This window comes from Sarcophilus harrisii, chromosome 1, assembly GCF_902635505.1.
Source record: "Sarcophilus harrisii chromosome 1, mSarHar1.11, whole genome shotgun sequence".
NCBI classification, from domain to species: Eukaryota; Metazoa; Chordata; class Mammalia; order Dasyuromorphia; family Dasyuridae; genus Sarcophilus; species Sarcophilus harrisii.
In genome coordinates this window covers 470376774-470391113 of record NC_045426.1, presented here as the reverse complement: position 1 = coordinate 470391113, position 14340 = coordinate 470376774, and the positions used below count along the sequence as shown (strand labels likewise).

The following is a 14340-nucleotide window of genomic DNA, read 5'->3' as shown; positions in this document are numbered from 1 at the left end:
AGCAATGAACTGAAAAAAAACCCCTGCACTTTCATCTGACTATTAAAGGCGACCATAACATTTTGAAGGTCTCACTGAAGCATACTTTCAGTGCCTAACATTATATTGTTTCATATGATGCCTAACTTCTATGTTGTTTTCCCAACTGTCAAACATCATGCATTTCTGTGGACTTTTCTATCCTCTTTAACTCCTAGCTAATAGCATTTTGTCTCTGAATGCCAGCAGCCTATGTCCTGGCTTGATTAAAAAAAGGAGCCCTGAGGAAGTTATGTATACTCTGACTACACATTAGGGACCTAGCATAAGAATAACCATATTTCATGGTGTTATGGGCACGATGTCATGGAACCTGCTTGCTAACTCACCCTTGGTTCCTTTTGAGCGAGTATGCAGCCTTTTATCTTCAGCATCTGCATCCATCTGTAACATTAACACAAAATTTTAAATTCACCTCCTTTGTTACTGATCAAAATCCAGTGCATAATTATATATTGAGATATTGTGAAAGTTGTGATGAAAAAGAGAATAGCCATGCTTACAAAATATATTCTGGCTTGAAGACATATCTATACATATATGTTTGTATATTATATATGTGCATTTAGGCATGTATGATAACATATAATAACTATATACATAACACACACATACACACATATACACACATAGTTTTAGGATAGACAGGATATCCTTTGGATATTAGGATTGTCATGCATACGACTCTTCTAACAATCCATAGCTTGTAAAAGAATTATTCATTGAATCTACAAATGAGAAAGAACAACTACTTAAGGTAGATTCTATTCTGTTGTCCACAAGTGTTTAATGATGATTCAAACAATTCTGTGAGAAAAATTCAGTTATTATCTGAATCACAATGGTTCTTATAACTATAGAAATCTAAAAAAATTTTTCGAAGGCTTTTCTGTATTTTACCAGATATTGTATACTTAATACTTCTTAGCTCTTTCTGAAACATTCTACTATTTCAAATAAAGAAAAAAGAATACTATCACATCAAACATAACAAGAAGAGCAAATTTCCACACAGAATTCTACCAGAAAACTGGGAGATGATTGTTTAGTTAACCAGAATGCTGCCTTTTGAATGAGATGAAATATGACAATGTAAAGTTTTAAAAAAAACTTCTTCATAAGAGACTTCAAAATATGCCCAAGTACAATGCAAATATTCTTCAAATAATTGTTTTTGCATGTAGATTGGAGGGAGAAAGATACCTATCTTGCTGACCAGTGTCTTCCACCCTACAAATATACTTCAATGTTTTATTAGGTGAAGTCATAGCTATATTTTAGCAGATGAAATTCTTAAACATGAGTTAGTTATTTTGTGTCTGAAAACCAGAGGCAAAAGGTTCACTTCAGTTGTTCCCATCCTTAAAAACTGAGAATAGGCTGTATGCAATGTGACTGCAATGGTAATGGGAAACGTGTCTCTGTTCTCTGATGCTGAGTTGTGATTGAAGGCACTGACCTGCCATAGACTTATAATAGGGGAGCAGGTGTGGCAATGATGGACTTTAATTTCCTTTAATAAACCTTTTATGTGCCACACTTTTACTGCCATTCTACGCTCTCCAAGGTCCTGCACATAATAGGTTCATTACTTTTGATTACTATAGTCTATTGAGACAAACAACTCCAGAACACACTATATATTATGTTCAGTTAAACCAATATAGACTATTTATCCATTGTGCATTATTTCACCTGCAACTCTACAGACAAAATTAACAACAGCTCTTATAAGCTAAAACTATTAAAACCACTGGTACTCTTTTGTCATCATTTCATAATAAATACCACACCAATCATAGTGCTGCTTTTAAAATTATGAAACAAAAAGTGTCCACGGCTCTCACGAAGCAGCAGTTACTTTAATCCAAATAACAGGGTTCATTGTAGTGAATATTTTTTAAAAACCCAGCAAGGCGAGAACAACAATAAAAGCAACATAGGTAATTTTTTTCTTATCAATTTCCCTCTTTGAAAAACCACATAAATTTATGACAGATGTTGAAACAGCCTAGGATTAAAAAGACTAGGCTTACTAAGGATAGGAAGCATTGCATTGTGAAATCCTCCTCCTCCCATGAGTATCTCTGTTGCATATAAAGTGGTTCAACTCATGCAACTCCCCCACCCCCCATGTGCTAAATGAATAACTAGATTAAGAGTGATCTGGATCATGTGAGGGTTAAAATGGAGAAGACCATGAAATATTTTGGAGAAAACTGTTCCCCTGGGTCAAAATCAACACAACATGAGCCTAATATTATACAGCCACACAGGTGCTATTAACTCTCCAAAAGCAGAATCTAAGAAATAAGTGAAGATTAAATCAATGAGTTCTTTTCCAAAACTGAAGCATAGGGTACAAAGAGAGCTGATACATACAAATAAATGTTACCTAAATACATTTAAATGTAATCCTTCAATAGTTTTAAATCTATCTTTTTTTTTAAGTTTAGCTATCAAGAAGCCAGACTATTCTGCCATCATCCCATGCAGCGACCTCCCTATTAAAGTCAATGGAAGTAATGCATAAATATTCATGGCTTTCCATTTGTATTGTGCACAGAATACTGGTTTCATAATTGTATTTTGGTGAGCCATTGTCCTCTAGTTGTTGAATATATATTCAAATAAAAATAAAAACTCATTCATGAAATTAAAACCTTTTATATTTAACTGAGGTAGAGTCTACAGAAAAGAGATCAAACTAGTTTGAGTTCACAAAATATGATGCATTGATTGGACCTTACCTCTTTCTATCATTCTATAAAAAAAAAGAAAACTGGTAATTCTAGTTTCCAACTGGCATGCAGCTTGTTGATAAATAGAAATATTCAAAATATGATGCATGGTACCTTTTGATAACTACAATCTGAGTTTATCTCTTTTCAAGATATCAGTTTTAAAAAAACCAACCTTGGGTATCTGAGAAATCAGTAGATAGAAATGAAAATTCCTGAAAATTCTTTATCTCTTTCTCATGGACTTTCCTACTTTTCCATTGGGAGAATTGTGGATCTCATTTTGAAAAAAAATAGGAGAATAAAACATTTTATAAATGTTCACTGAAGTAGAAATTATTTCATCAGAGTAGGCATATTAATGTTTCAAACAGTTAAACGTTGGTGAATGTCTTTCTTATACATTCTTGCGGATTACAAAAAGGTATTCAATTATTATATGACCCAGAAATCCTACATAATATAGCAAAAAGAATATAAAGAAATATTTTACATTTTATTGTTCCCATTTTAAACCTTGATTATTGATAATGTAATAAATTTAGTAAAAAACTGATCAACTCATTTCTTTATTCAAAACAGTGGCTTAAATAACCCACTTCACATAAAACTTTTCTCTAATATTCTTAAAGTTTTTCATGTACTTCATATCCTGGTTTGAATTTATAGCTAGTCAAGATTAGTTAGTCCTCTGTATTATCATTGGCGTAAATGGAATCATTCTAGCTTTGTTAAAATATATTTGCTGAAATCCATTTTTTCATGTGGATATAAAAATTACAAAAAACTTAATTTTTAGGATTTCCTTTTGTTAGAAATTATGACTTTACTGAGAAATGGATTTTAAAACAGGAGAATGTATTCCATAGTCCATATCACTGCAGAAAAGCTGTTTTGTATTCATGGCTGTCTGGTTCACCTTGAGGATTTCTCTAAATACATATCTTTGACTCCTGCCCTGACCCAAGGTTTTCTCTGGAAATATTAGAATTTGCCTCAGGTCTCCTTATGGAACCTTAGCTCTCAAGCAAACGTGCACGCCAGCAAAGCATTGACTACAGGACAGATTTTATTTAACCTGACAAAAAACACATAGGACTTACATGAACTCATAGAGACTCAAGGAAACTCCCTTTCACTATTCAGTGGACTTCTTGCTTCCACAAGGATCTATATTTAATCTATTACCAAGATTTTCTACTCCCTCATCCTGATCCTCACACACACACACACACACACACACACACACACACACACACACAATAGAAAGAACTTAAAGGTGCCAGGAGGTCCAGCAACCTTCTCTTCTAGGGAGACTACATTACTCCAGGGGCCTATACAGCCATCTGGACTGTACATAGAATATCCTGGGTGATGCTTTCATGCAAGAGGTAAGAATTCAGGGAGGATAAGTAATCATGTGATCTCATAGTCTACATGACTCACAATTCTAGAACAGTAGAAAGTCTGTGTTATCCCTCCACATTGTCTTCTTTTAATGCTGGTCCTTCTCATTTTTGTTTGTTGATGGCTCTTTCTCTTCTGGCAGGCAATCTGTACATATATACTGGATCTTATCCAGGTCTCAAGTCTCAGTATATGTCTGTTTCAGACTCTATATCAGTCTGTGTGTCTGAATTGGTCTGCATCTCCATGTGACATAACTTCTTTGATGTATATAACTCTTTGGTGAGGCTATATGATTCCCCGTGGTTATAAAAGGAACTTCATTTATATCTTTATATATCTCCACTCTCTTTGTCTAATCACTTTAAAAGTCAAATCCTAGGATAGAACTCAGATATTTGAACTAGTCAAGAACTAGTCAGTGTTAGAGAAAAGGTCTCATCAATGGAGCAATGAAGACTTGGGACATTGGGAATTTATACCTTATTTAGACAGGGAATCACCAGATCTATTTTACCTCTTCCATGAACCTGAACAATGACATTACTTTTTTTTTTTAAATAAAGTAGTTCTTGTTTGAATCTTTTGGTATATTACTACAATAGATTTATTCCAAAATACATGTATCCAAGGAAAGGTATAAATAAAAGATAAGAAAAAGAGGAGATAACAAAAATGAAAGAAAAATATAATAAAGTTTTAAAAGGAGGGAAATTGTTAAAAAAAAAAAAGTAGAGTAGTAAGGACAGAAAAAATAATATTGCCATTTAGTGCTTTAAAAAGTAAGCAAGTTATTAAAGCTTTTTGTGTCTCAGTTTCCTCATTTGTAAAATGAGAGATTTGAATGGAAGCCCTAAAAAGTCTCTTCCTTAAACTAGGTCAGGAAGAAAAGATATGTTTTGAATTTAACAATTATATTATAAGTTTGAGGAGGGAGTATGGAAACAATATCTATATCTATAAATATAACTCAATATTAATTGAAGTTTAAAGCCTATTAAAATATTTAAATACATATCTATAATGATAAGTTTAAAAATATTTAGATCAGTCAGTCAATATATGTGAGATGCTTACTATGACTGGCTTAGGAAGTATGCTTAAAGTGAGAAAATAATTTGAATCTATACATAAATACATATACACATATATATACATACAATTTTAAAGCCCAAATCATCTAGGAATTCATATACCTGAAAGTCTGAAATCATTTTTCCCTTGTGCATATCATCTGTGAAGTGATAACCTTCACTTATCAAAAGTGAAGGAAACTAGATAAAACAATTAGAAAGAGTCCCCCTGTTTTATCTATGTTAATTTGCTTCCCATTCACTAATGATAATTCACTTCCAAAATAATTGTCATCAGTGAGAGAAAAATTTGACTTTTGTTTGTCTTTTAATCATTAAATACTTTTTAAAACATATTGACTGCAAAGTACTTAAAGTTATTCACTTTTCACCATAATACCAAGTATTTACTTAGTGTGCTTGAAGTAGTCACTATTATACCAAGAAATTCTTTAAGATTAAATATATGTGCATATATTTGCATATATACACATATGTGTGTATTCATGTATACATAAAATATCTATCTCCATGTGTGTGAAGCACTACGTTAGGCCCTGGGAACACAAAGTTATAAAGAAAAGTCCCCGTCCAAAAGGAGACTACCTTCTAGATTAGGGCTTCTTAAATTTTTTTCACCTAACGACTCCTTTTCATCTGAGAAGTTTTTAATGTGACCCCAGGTATATAGGTATATAAAATAGTTATACAAATCAAACATTTACTAATAATAAATCATGATTTTGTGACCTTCATATTCAATTCCAAGATCCCATATGGGTTCACAAACCTGAATTTAAGAAGAGTTTTAGATAAGACATAAAAAATGCATACTTGTATGATAAGCTTTTATAGCCACATGTTTTTGAGAAGTACTTTGTGAAAGTCATATACATTTATCTAAAATTTATATCTATAATTAAACCAAATGCTATCCAACGAATGTGTATATAATCATTTTACAAATATTTCCTATATGTGAATGTTATATATGATTAACTTAAGTTTTGTCTAATAAATATATGTATATATACACGATAATATTCATTTAAAAGTTCTTCACACATATTTAATTTGAATAACTTTTCTTTTAAAAATGTGATGATAAATCACCCAGGTAATACCTTTAATGACAAAATAGTTTGTATCATTTCATATCATTCTTTGTGAGTTATTTTCAGTCAGGAGAATTCATAGTAAGCATAGGAATAATGCCTGTTATCACTGGATAGAAAAGATCATATGCATTCCTTTCCATGAGGAGCCCTTTTGTCCTTGGTACATATTTCGTTTTTTAATGCCAAAATTTTGCAAAAATGACAAAGAGAAACACTGAAAGTTGGAAAAGGCTAAAGCCTAGAAAATGAAACAGCCAGGTGATGCCAATACCTTGGCATTAAGTTTGGCTAGACTGAAGAACAAAGCAGCCACTACTGATTTCTCTTGCTTTTGATAATTTGGGCATGATTTTATTTTAAACATTGGTTCTGGATAAGAAAAAAAAATCCCTTTTACACAAGAAGAACAGCATGAAGATAAGTTCTGATTCCAAGTCATAAATAACAAAGAAAAATATAGATTTGGAGTATTGCAACAATAAGTAACAAAAATGTTTTTCAGGAATATAGTGATTAAATATATCTTCACTTTTTATTTTCACCTTATTGATTCCTGTTTTCCTTTCTTTTCTATGTATTTATTAATAGCTCCAGAAAAATGATAACATTTTAGCAAGGTGGTGATGCAAGAAGTTATTGAGGGTGGAGAGGGATTTAAACATCTCCTAAACTTACTATGAAAAACATAATTTTAAAATTATTATTTATCAAGGTATTTATAGCCTTCTGAACTTTGGTTCATTTTCTCTTCTTTATTCTCTTCTTTGTAGTACTGTCTGTTCTTGATAGTTCACAAGAAAGTTGAAAGCCCTGGATATGATTACTCTAAATGCATGTCACCTCCACTTCTTTATTCCTTTTTGTCTTTCTAATACAAACATTAAATCTAAGGGAAAAAGTAAATTCTATTTGAGATCTCATAAATATAATCCATCTCTGATAGAACTGTTCCTGAAGATCAAGTATTACATATGCTTATAACGAGTAATGTTCTTCAGAGGGGATTTACTACAGTCACTTGAAAATATATTCACAATGAAAGAAACCTTAGAACAGAGAGAAGTCTGGATAGCTTTGTAATGAGGATGATTTATTGTGAGTCTCATTTCTGATCTGAGTTGTCGCTGCTGTTGTATACCTCATCCATGCAACTTTGCACAACTGGCAAGGCTGAATATAGACTAAAGCCATATGTTTATGTCCTTTTGCCAAACGACTACAGCAAATAGTTCCATTATTCCCTTAGGTAACTAACATGTGCCAAGGATTTCTATTAGTCTGCTTTACCAAGGCATTAGAGGGCAGAATCATAGCATTATGAAACTAAGGAGTAACTGGCAGCCTTTTGCTATAAGAATTCACCAGTATCTATTTCTTTGCATAATTTTCCACTTCAAAAAGCAACTCACTGTAAATAACTATTTAAAATGTTCCATTTTATTTCATAAAGATATTTTCTGAGCTATACCTATTACAAAATATGTTTAGAATTAAAAAAAAAATACTTCCTTAACAAACATGGGAGTACTTCATATTGAGTTTTTTTTTTTTACTAGAAAATGTGCTTCTCAGTCTTTTGTAAATTGTCCATGATAATAATCAACAAGAGTCATAATAACTATGCCATTTTTAAACTTTAAATAATTAGCAAATTTGATATAGTATTTGACAGAACTAATTTCCCTAAACTTGTTGACTAAAACTCAAATAAGAGTACTGTTTTGATGAAGGCTTAAGGGTAAACATTTGTGAAAAACAACATGAATCAATATGTAGAAGTGTAGATCCAGGGAATGTATTCATTTCATATTTTAAAATGTATATTCATTTGATTATGCTGTTAACAACTACCAAATTTCTAAACTCAACACAGCAAACTATTTCTCACAAAGCAAGTCAAAAGAAACAGTTAACATTATAGACAAAAATGCTTCTAGAAAGATTTCTATTAAATTTGATTTCTGTAAGTGAGATCTATTTTCTAATAAAAAGAAACATTTTCTCCCTCACCTTTTTCTGTTCACAGGTGCAATGGTATGCCAATTTTGAATGCGTCGGTCCTTCAGAGTGACTAAGATTGCTTGTCTGCGTTAGTGAGAAATCCTGACATGCATTCTCTTAAGATAAAAAAAGGAAAATAAAGAAATGTATCTATCAATATTTGTCAGGTAAAGCAAGTAAAAGTGCAACAGCCCTAATAAACACTGGTGAACTAGTTCAATAATATTCTTATCTCCAGTTTTACTGATAGTCTATTTAGAATAAAAGTTTTAGTGTTCAGATGTCAATTATTCATCTTAATATAAAACAAATCTGTTTTTTCATTTTCTATAGAGGTATATTATGCTTGTCTTTTGGTGAACAAATCTGGTTAATAGGAAGGATAATTTTACTTTAACGTCTTAACTTTAGAACTGAAAAGTTTTTACAAGAATCTAGATGTACTCAAAAGTAAAATAATAATAAAAACACTGAAGTTTTTTAAACTAATACTTGAATATGTTCTCTAAAGAAATAATTTAGCTTTTGTTTACTTTGCATTCAGTCATAATACATCTAACATATCGTTTCTATTTTTGCCCAAGGGATTGAGAATGGAATCAGCTTTCAGTCCATTTGGCACTTGAAAGAAAACTCTGAAATTCAGTGTCTTGTACTCATCAAACTGGAAAAAGATCTTTTTACCCACATATATGTATGCATTACATATTCTTCTTATTAAAGTGAGATTGGGGGATAGAATTTTCAAGGGATTTAGGGAGTGAGATGGATTAAGACATTTTAAAGTGTGAGTGATGATATTTTATTTGTCCATCAACTTACTTTAATGATTGTACCTCCTATTACCCCTTCTTTTCCGGACCTTTGCAGACTATCACTTTAGAGTAGGCTTTCTAACTCATTTTTAGTAATTCTACTTCCTTGGAGAAGAGGAGATATGTAACTTTCTCAAGTGAGAGGACATATCATTGATCTTGAGGTAAAAATGAAAAAGTAGCATTAAAACTTGAAAATTCCCAGCTCATTTTTCACTGCTATTGGAAAAGAAATATGCTTACACTAGAAATATCTTTTTCTGAATATTTTACTTCTCCCTCAGTTCTAGAAAGAGTTTTGAAGATTTCCACCTGCTTTTTCCTCTTTGTTTCCCACACACTAATCTAAAACAAAGATCCTGGAAAAATGGTCACACTGGTGAATAAAGCTCTTTTCTAAATTCTGAAAGTAACGGCTTTTTGTCTAATACCCTATCGTGTTATGTATTTATTAGCAATACATTTTCCATTTATTTTCTCAAAGATTGCCAATAAAGAATGGAATCACATAAGGGAGTAGCTGTAAACCCTCTGAGTTCCCTAATGTCAAACTCATTAGCATCCGAATAAGCACACAGCAGCACATCATCTGCACAATTGCAATTTTTTACTACTTTTAATAGCGTTTCTCAAAGGGCTCATTTTCAACTTTCTTCAGTGGTTAGTTGGTTCTCAGGGGAAAAGTAGCTTCCTGACGCTCACAGCTTCCACTCAACAACCAGGCCGTTTGCCGTCAGATGCTTCAGCCCTCTGCCCTAACCCCATCTGCTGTCTCTCTTGTCCCCTGGGATTGAGAGTTAAGACAGCACAGCTGAGATCCACTTGGAAGAGTGCAAAGAGAGCACAGTCAAAAATATAACTTTTAGAAATTTGCTTTTCCATAAGTGTTCATGAAGAATCTAGGTACAACACAGGTGAAGAGAATGCATGTGTGCCAAAGGATTCTGTCTTTTGAAAGATGTGTGTATGCCCTACCTCAAATACAAAAATGCAGTTGGGGATTCAGATGTGCATACTAGCGACATTGCAATGTGCATTTGATGTACTATTACACTAAGGCTGTACATTTTTAGCTCATTCTATTTCAAATATAACACTTGGAGAATTAATTTCATCTCAAAGCACTTTGCACTACTTATCATCTTAAAATGTCATTAAAAAAGTAATTATTGTTGCATTTATTCAAGGCTAGGTAACTTGGACAAGTTCATAAAAAGTTAGTGGGAAAACTAAATCCATGCCTTTCCTACCTGGATGAACAAACAGGTCTGTGTTTGAGCTAGCAAATATTAGCTTAGATCTCTTACCCAGTTAAAAAGAAGTGATAACTCAAAAGTCTATAACTTAACAGGCTACATTTCTTAAATGTATTCTATAAGTATTAAATGACATTTACAAGGGAAACAGACTCATTACTAAACCCTATGTTTGTCTGCTTTACAACCTGCTAATAATGAGGACTTACTGCCTCTACAGCTGGTTCATGGGTGAATGGCAGCCACTCCTGAAAAAGATGTGGTTGTTCTTAAAATCTGCGACACAATGGAATGCATCTGTCATGTTATAAAGAGTCTGTCAAATTATATTGTGTCATGCAGAGCGACACACCCTAATGTAATGTGATATATGTGCCAAATGTATCCCCAAACTGGGACCACAGTTTAAATGGAGGTATCTCATGTGATAGATTTTAAATTACTTATGTTCTAGACAGGTTTCATATTATAAGCATTTAAACCACATTCAAAGTGGAGAGGATATTACTTTCATAGTTAATGTTCACAATGCAATTGTAAGTAAGGAATGTAGGTAGAAGACATAGGAGGGCAAAAAGAATGAATTTGGAGTCAAAAGATCTTTGTTCAAATCCTGGTTCTTATACTTACTATGTGATTTTGGGTCCTTAATATCTCTGGTCCTCAGGCCTTGATCAATAATATCAGGAGTATTTGACTAAATGGATTCTAGTTCTCTTATCTATGACCCATGTCCTTCATTTACATTGGCCAAATGACCTTTGAAGTCTCTTTCAACTGTATTGATTATATGATTTTGCAGGGATATATGCCAATATATTCAGGCTTTCCTAGTTTAGGTAGGATGGGAAAGATTAGTAGGAGAATTGCTAAAGTTCCAGAACTTTAAATAAGCCCCCCAAAGTTCATTTTCCCTTATTTCTGTATGATTATATGGTCTTTATCTTTTGGGGTCATATTCCTCTAAGGGTTACAAAACCATTCTAACTATAAAACCAACAAGTATATATATTAAGTCAACATCAATGAAGAAATTATTTGTGTAAATTAAATAATTTATTTAATTCATTTCTCTTCATTCAGGAATTGTTAATAAAACAGACTGTGAGTAAAAGGAATGCATTTGTAGTCATTTATTTTATGTTTTCCATCTGTAGAATAGTATGGCTATATCATCATTTATAGCAGGGAGACTTTTCTCTTTGATGTTAAACAAACTAATCATTTAAGTCTGAGGCCATTCAAGTTTTGCTTAAGTTAATCAGCTGACTGAAGGAACTATTTTATTTCTTTAACTTGATCTGATTCTAAAATTTTGCTACTGCTCCACGAAAATTATGTCAAATGAAATCTTTTTCACTGACTCCTACAAGCACCATACAATGAGATAGATGACTCATTTCCATGCCATAGAAATTCCTTTCTTTCAAATATGAAGGTTAAAACTCATCAGAGACTATATTTATGTATAATAGTTACTTTCAAAATATGTCTTTTTTTTTTTTTTTTACTATTTTACATTAATTTGAACCACTTAGCTTATTTGGTTAGACCATAATATTAAAACCAAGCTTTGGGTGACATTCACTCACAGGAAAACTGTTTCATATAACAAAACTTTACCCCTCATCACTGAACTTCAGCTAGGTTTGTTGATCATGGGGGATTGAGTGGCAAAGTGTGAATGGTTTAGTAATTATTTTGAGTAACTGAAAATGTATGACCTTATGGTGGGACAATATTTTACTTTTATGGAAAGTCCATTTCATATTTAAAAATTATTAAACATTCAACAAAATCGTTCTGACCTTCCCTCCCTTCCTCTCTTCTGCCTCCCTGACTCTGTCTCCCTTTCTTCCTTCTTCCTCTCTTTCTTCCTTTCTTCCTTTCTCTATCCTTCCCTCCTTTTCTTTCTCCTTTCCTATTCTTTTCTTCCTTTCCTTCCCTCCATTCTTTCCCTCCTCTCCCTCCTTTCCTTCCTTAACTCTTTTCCTTCCTTCCTTCCTTCCTTCCTTCCTTCCTTCCTTCCTTCCTTCCTTCCTTCCTTCCCCTTCCCTCCCTACTTCCTTCCTTCTTTCCCTTCCTCCTTACTTCCTTCCTTCTTTTCTTCCATCCCTCTCTCTTTCCTTCCTTCCTTCCTCTTCCTTCCTTTTCCTTCCTTCCTCTTCCTTCCTTCTTCTTCCTTCCTTCCTTCTTTCCTTCCTTTTTTCCTCCCTCCCTTCCTTCCTTTTCTATCCTTCCCTCCTTCTTTCCTTTCCTCCCTTCTTCCTTCTTTCCTTACTCTCTTCCTTCCTTCCTTCCTTCCTTCTTTCCTCCCTCCTTTTTTCACTTCCTCTCTTCTTCTCTCCTTTTTTCTTCTTACTTTCATTTGTTCATTCCTTCTTTCCTTCCTTCTTTTCCCATTCTTTTTTTCCTGAATTATTAAGTGTAATTCAAGAAATACAAACAAAATGAGTTGTTATTAGGTACACTTTATCATTTTTCAAAGGAAAACAAAAATATTTACAATGAATGACCAAATTCATCAAATCCATGGCCTGGTCACCTTTTCCTAGTGTAACTGTATGTAATATTTCTAGGAATTTTGAGTACAAAAGGAGTAACAGGAAGACAAAGTAATGCTTTCCTCCTAAAGCTTATATTCTTTGATTTTCATATCACTGAGGTCACACACATAACAAAATAACTTCAATTTTCCATTGTCATAGATATGGAGTAATTGTGCCTCTGCTAGTAGGCATCATAATATCAGTATTTGTCCTTATACCTGTAAAAACACAACACTGGCCTTCTCCCCTTAAACTCTGAAGCAATTCTAATAACATGTGCAGGATCATATTTCCCCAAGCAGAAGGGTTTAACTTTCACCTGATTTAAGCAACAAAATATCCCTCAAAGATGCCTAAGGCCTTTCTGTAATTAACATAACTGCATTTAGATGCTATTCATGACTGATAATTCCAACACCTTGTGCAAAAAAAAAAAAAAGGTTGCATGCTGTAAACATTATAAACATATTCAAATAAGCTTAACACAATCTGCCATGCTTATTTCTGCCTAGATCATGGACCAGCGAAATGGTTAATGCAAATGGATTTATAATTTGCTTTGGGGGGCCAGTTTCTTCTCCTTATTTATTAGCCCAGCTGATGGGGCAGATTTGATGAGGCACTTCTGGAATAATTGAGTCATCACACAAAGAAGGCTGCTAGCATTCAGAGTGGTTTTATCAGCAGCAAGCAGGCCTGATTACTGACAATTACACTCTGATCCGGTGATGGAGGAGAAAGAGCCAACGAGTGGGAAATGTCCGTGTTTCTATCCAGGAATAATTTCTACATTCATTTTACATGCTAAGTGTTTCCTATCTCTGCATAATAAACTGTAAACAGGAATAGATGGCACAATGTCCCTTAATATTTCCTGGTAATGAAGACACAAATGTACAGTGAGTGCTGATAAATATAGATGAAACATAAGCTATTCTCTCAGTCTGTATTGTTACCTTTAAAACAAATGCATTTTTGTGGTAAAAGCATAATCATAGCTAATGCAAAAAAATGACAGAAGATTGAAGCTGTCCTTGTAACTACATAGAAACTTTGTAAAAGTCCTGTTAATCACTGAGGCTTTAAAGGCTCACGAGCTGAAGGTGATATACTGGAAAGTACATCATTTGGTTTCTCAACAGTCAACTGTGTAAGAACTCGTTTGGTTAGACACAGCAAAGGAGAGCAGCAACACTGACCTCCATTAACACTTCAGTGAGAGCACATCTCAATGCTAAACTGGAAAACAATGAAGCTGGCACTAGAAGACATCTTCACTATGATAGATTCCCATTTCTCTCCCATCAGGCCTTTAAAATGAGAATGTTTATAATGAATAAT

At 33.2% G+C, this 14340-nt stretch overlaps 1 protein-coding gene across 6 annotated transcripts in view; it reads right to left on the bottom strand.

Annotated features, from left to right (window-relative positions):
- The window catches only part of ST18 (ST18 C2H2C-type zinc finger transcription factor), a 326074-nt gene that overhangs the window by 123080 nt on the left and 188654 nt on the right, over positions 1–14340 (bottom strand). For 5 of the 6 annotated variants that reach the window (XM_031946404.1, XM_031946408.1, XM_031946407.1 and 2 more), the window contains 2 exons: positions 8389–8495; positions 369–423 (listed from right to left, as the gene is read on the bottom strand). In XM_031946404.1, coding sequence (XP_031802264.1) covers positions 369–423; positions 8389–8495 — 162 coding nt within the window. The remainder of the gene's footprint in view (positions 1–368; positions 424–8388; positions 8496–14340) is intronic. The other variant, XM_031946409.1, reaches the window with a different exon arrangement.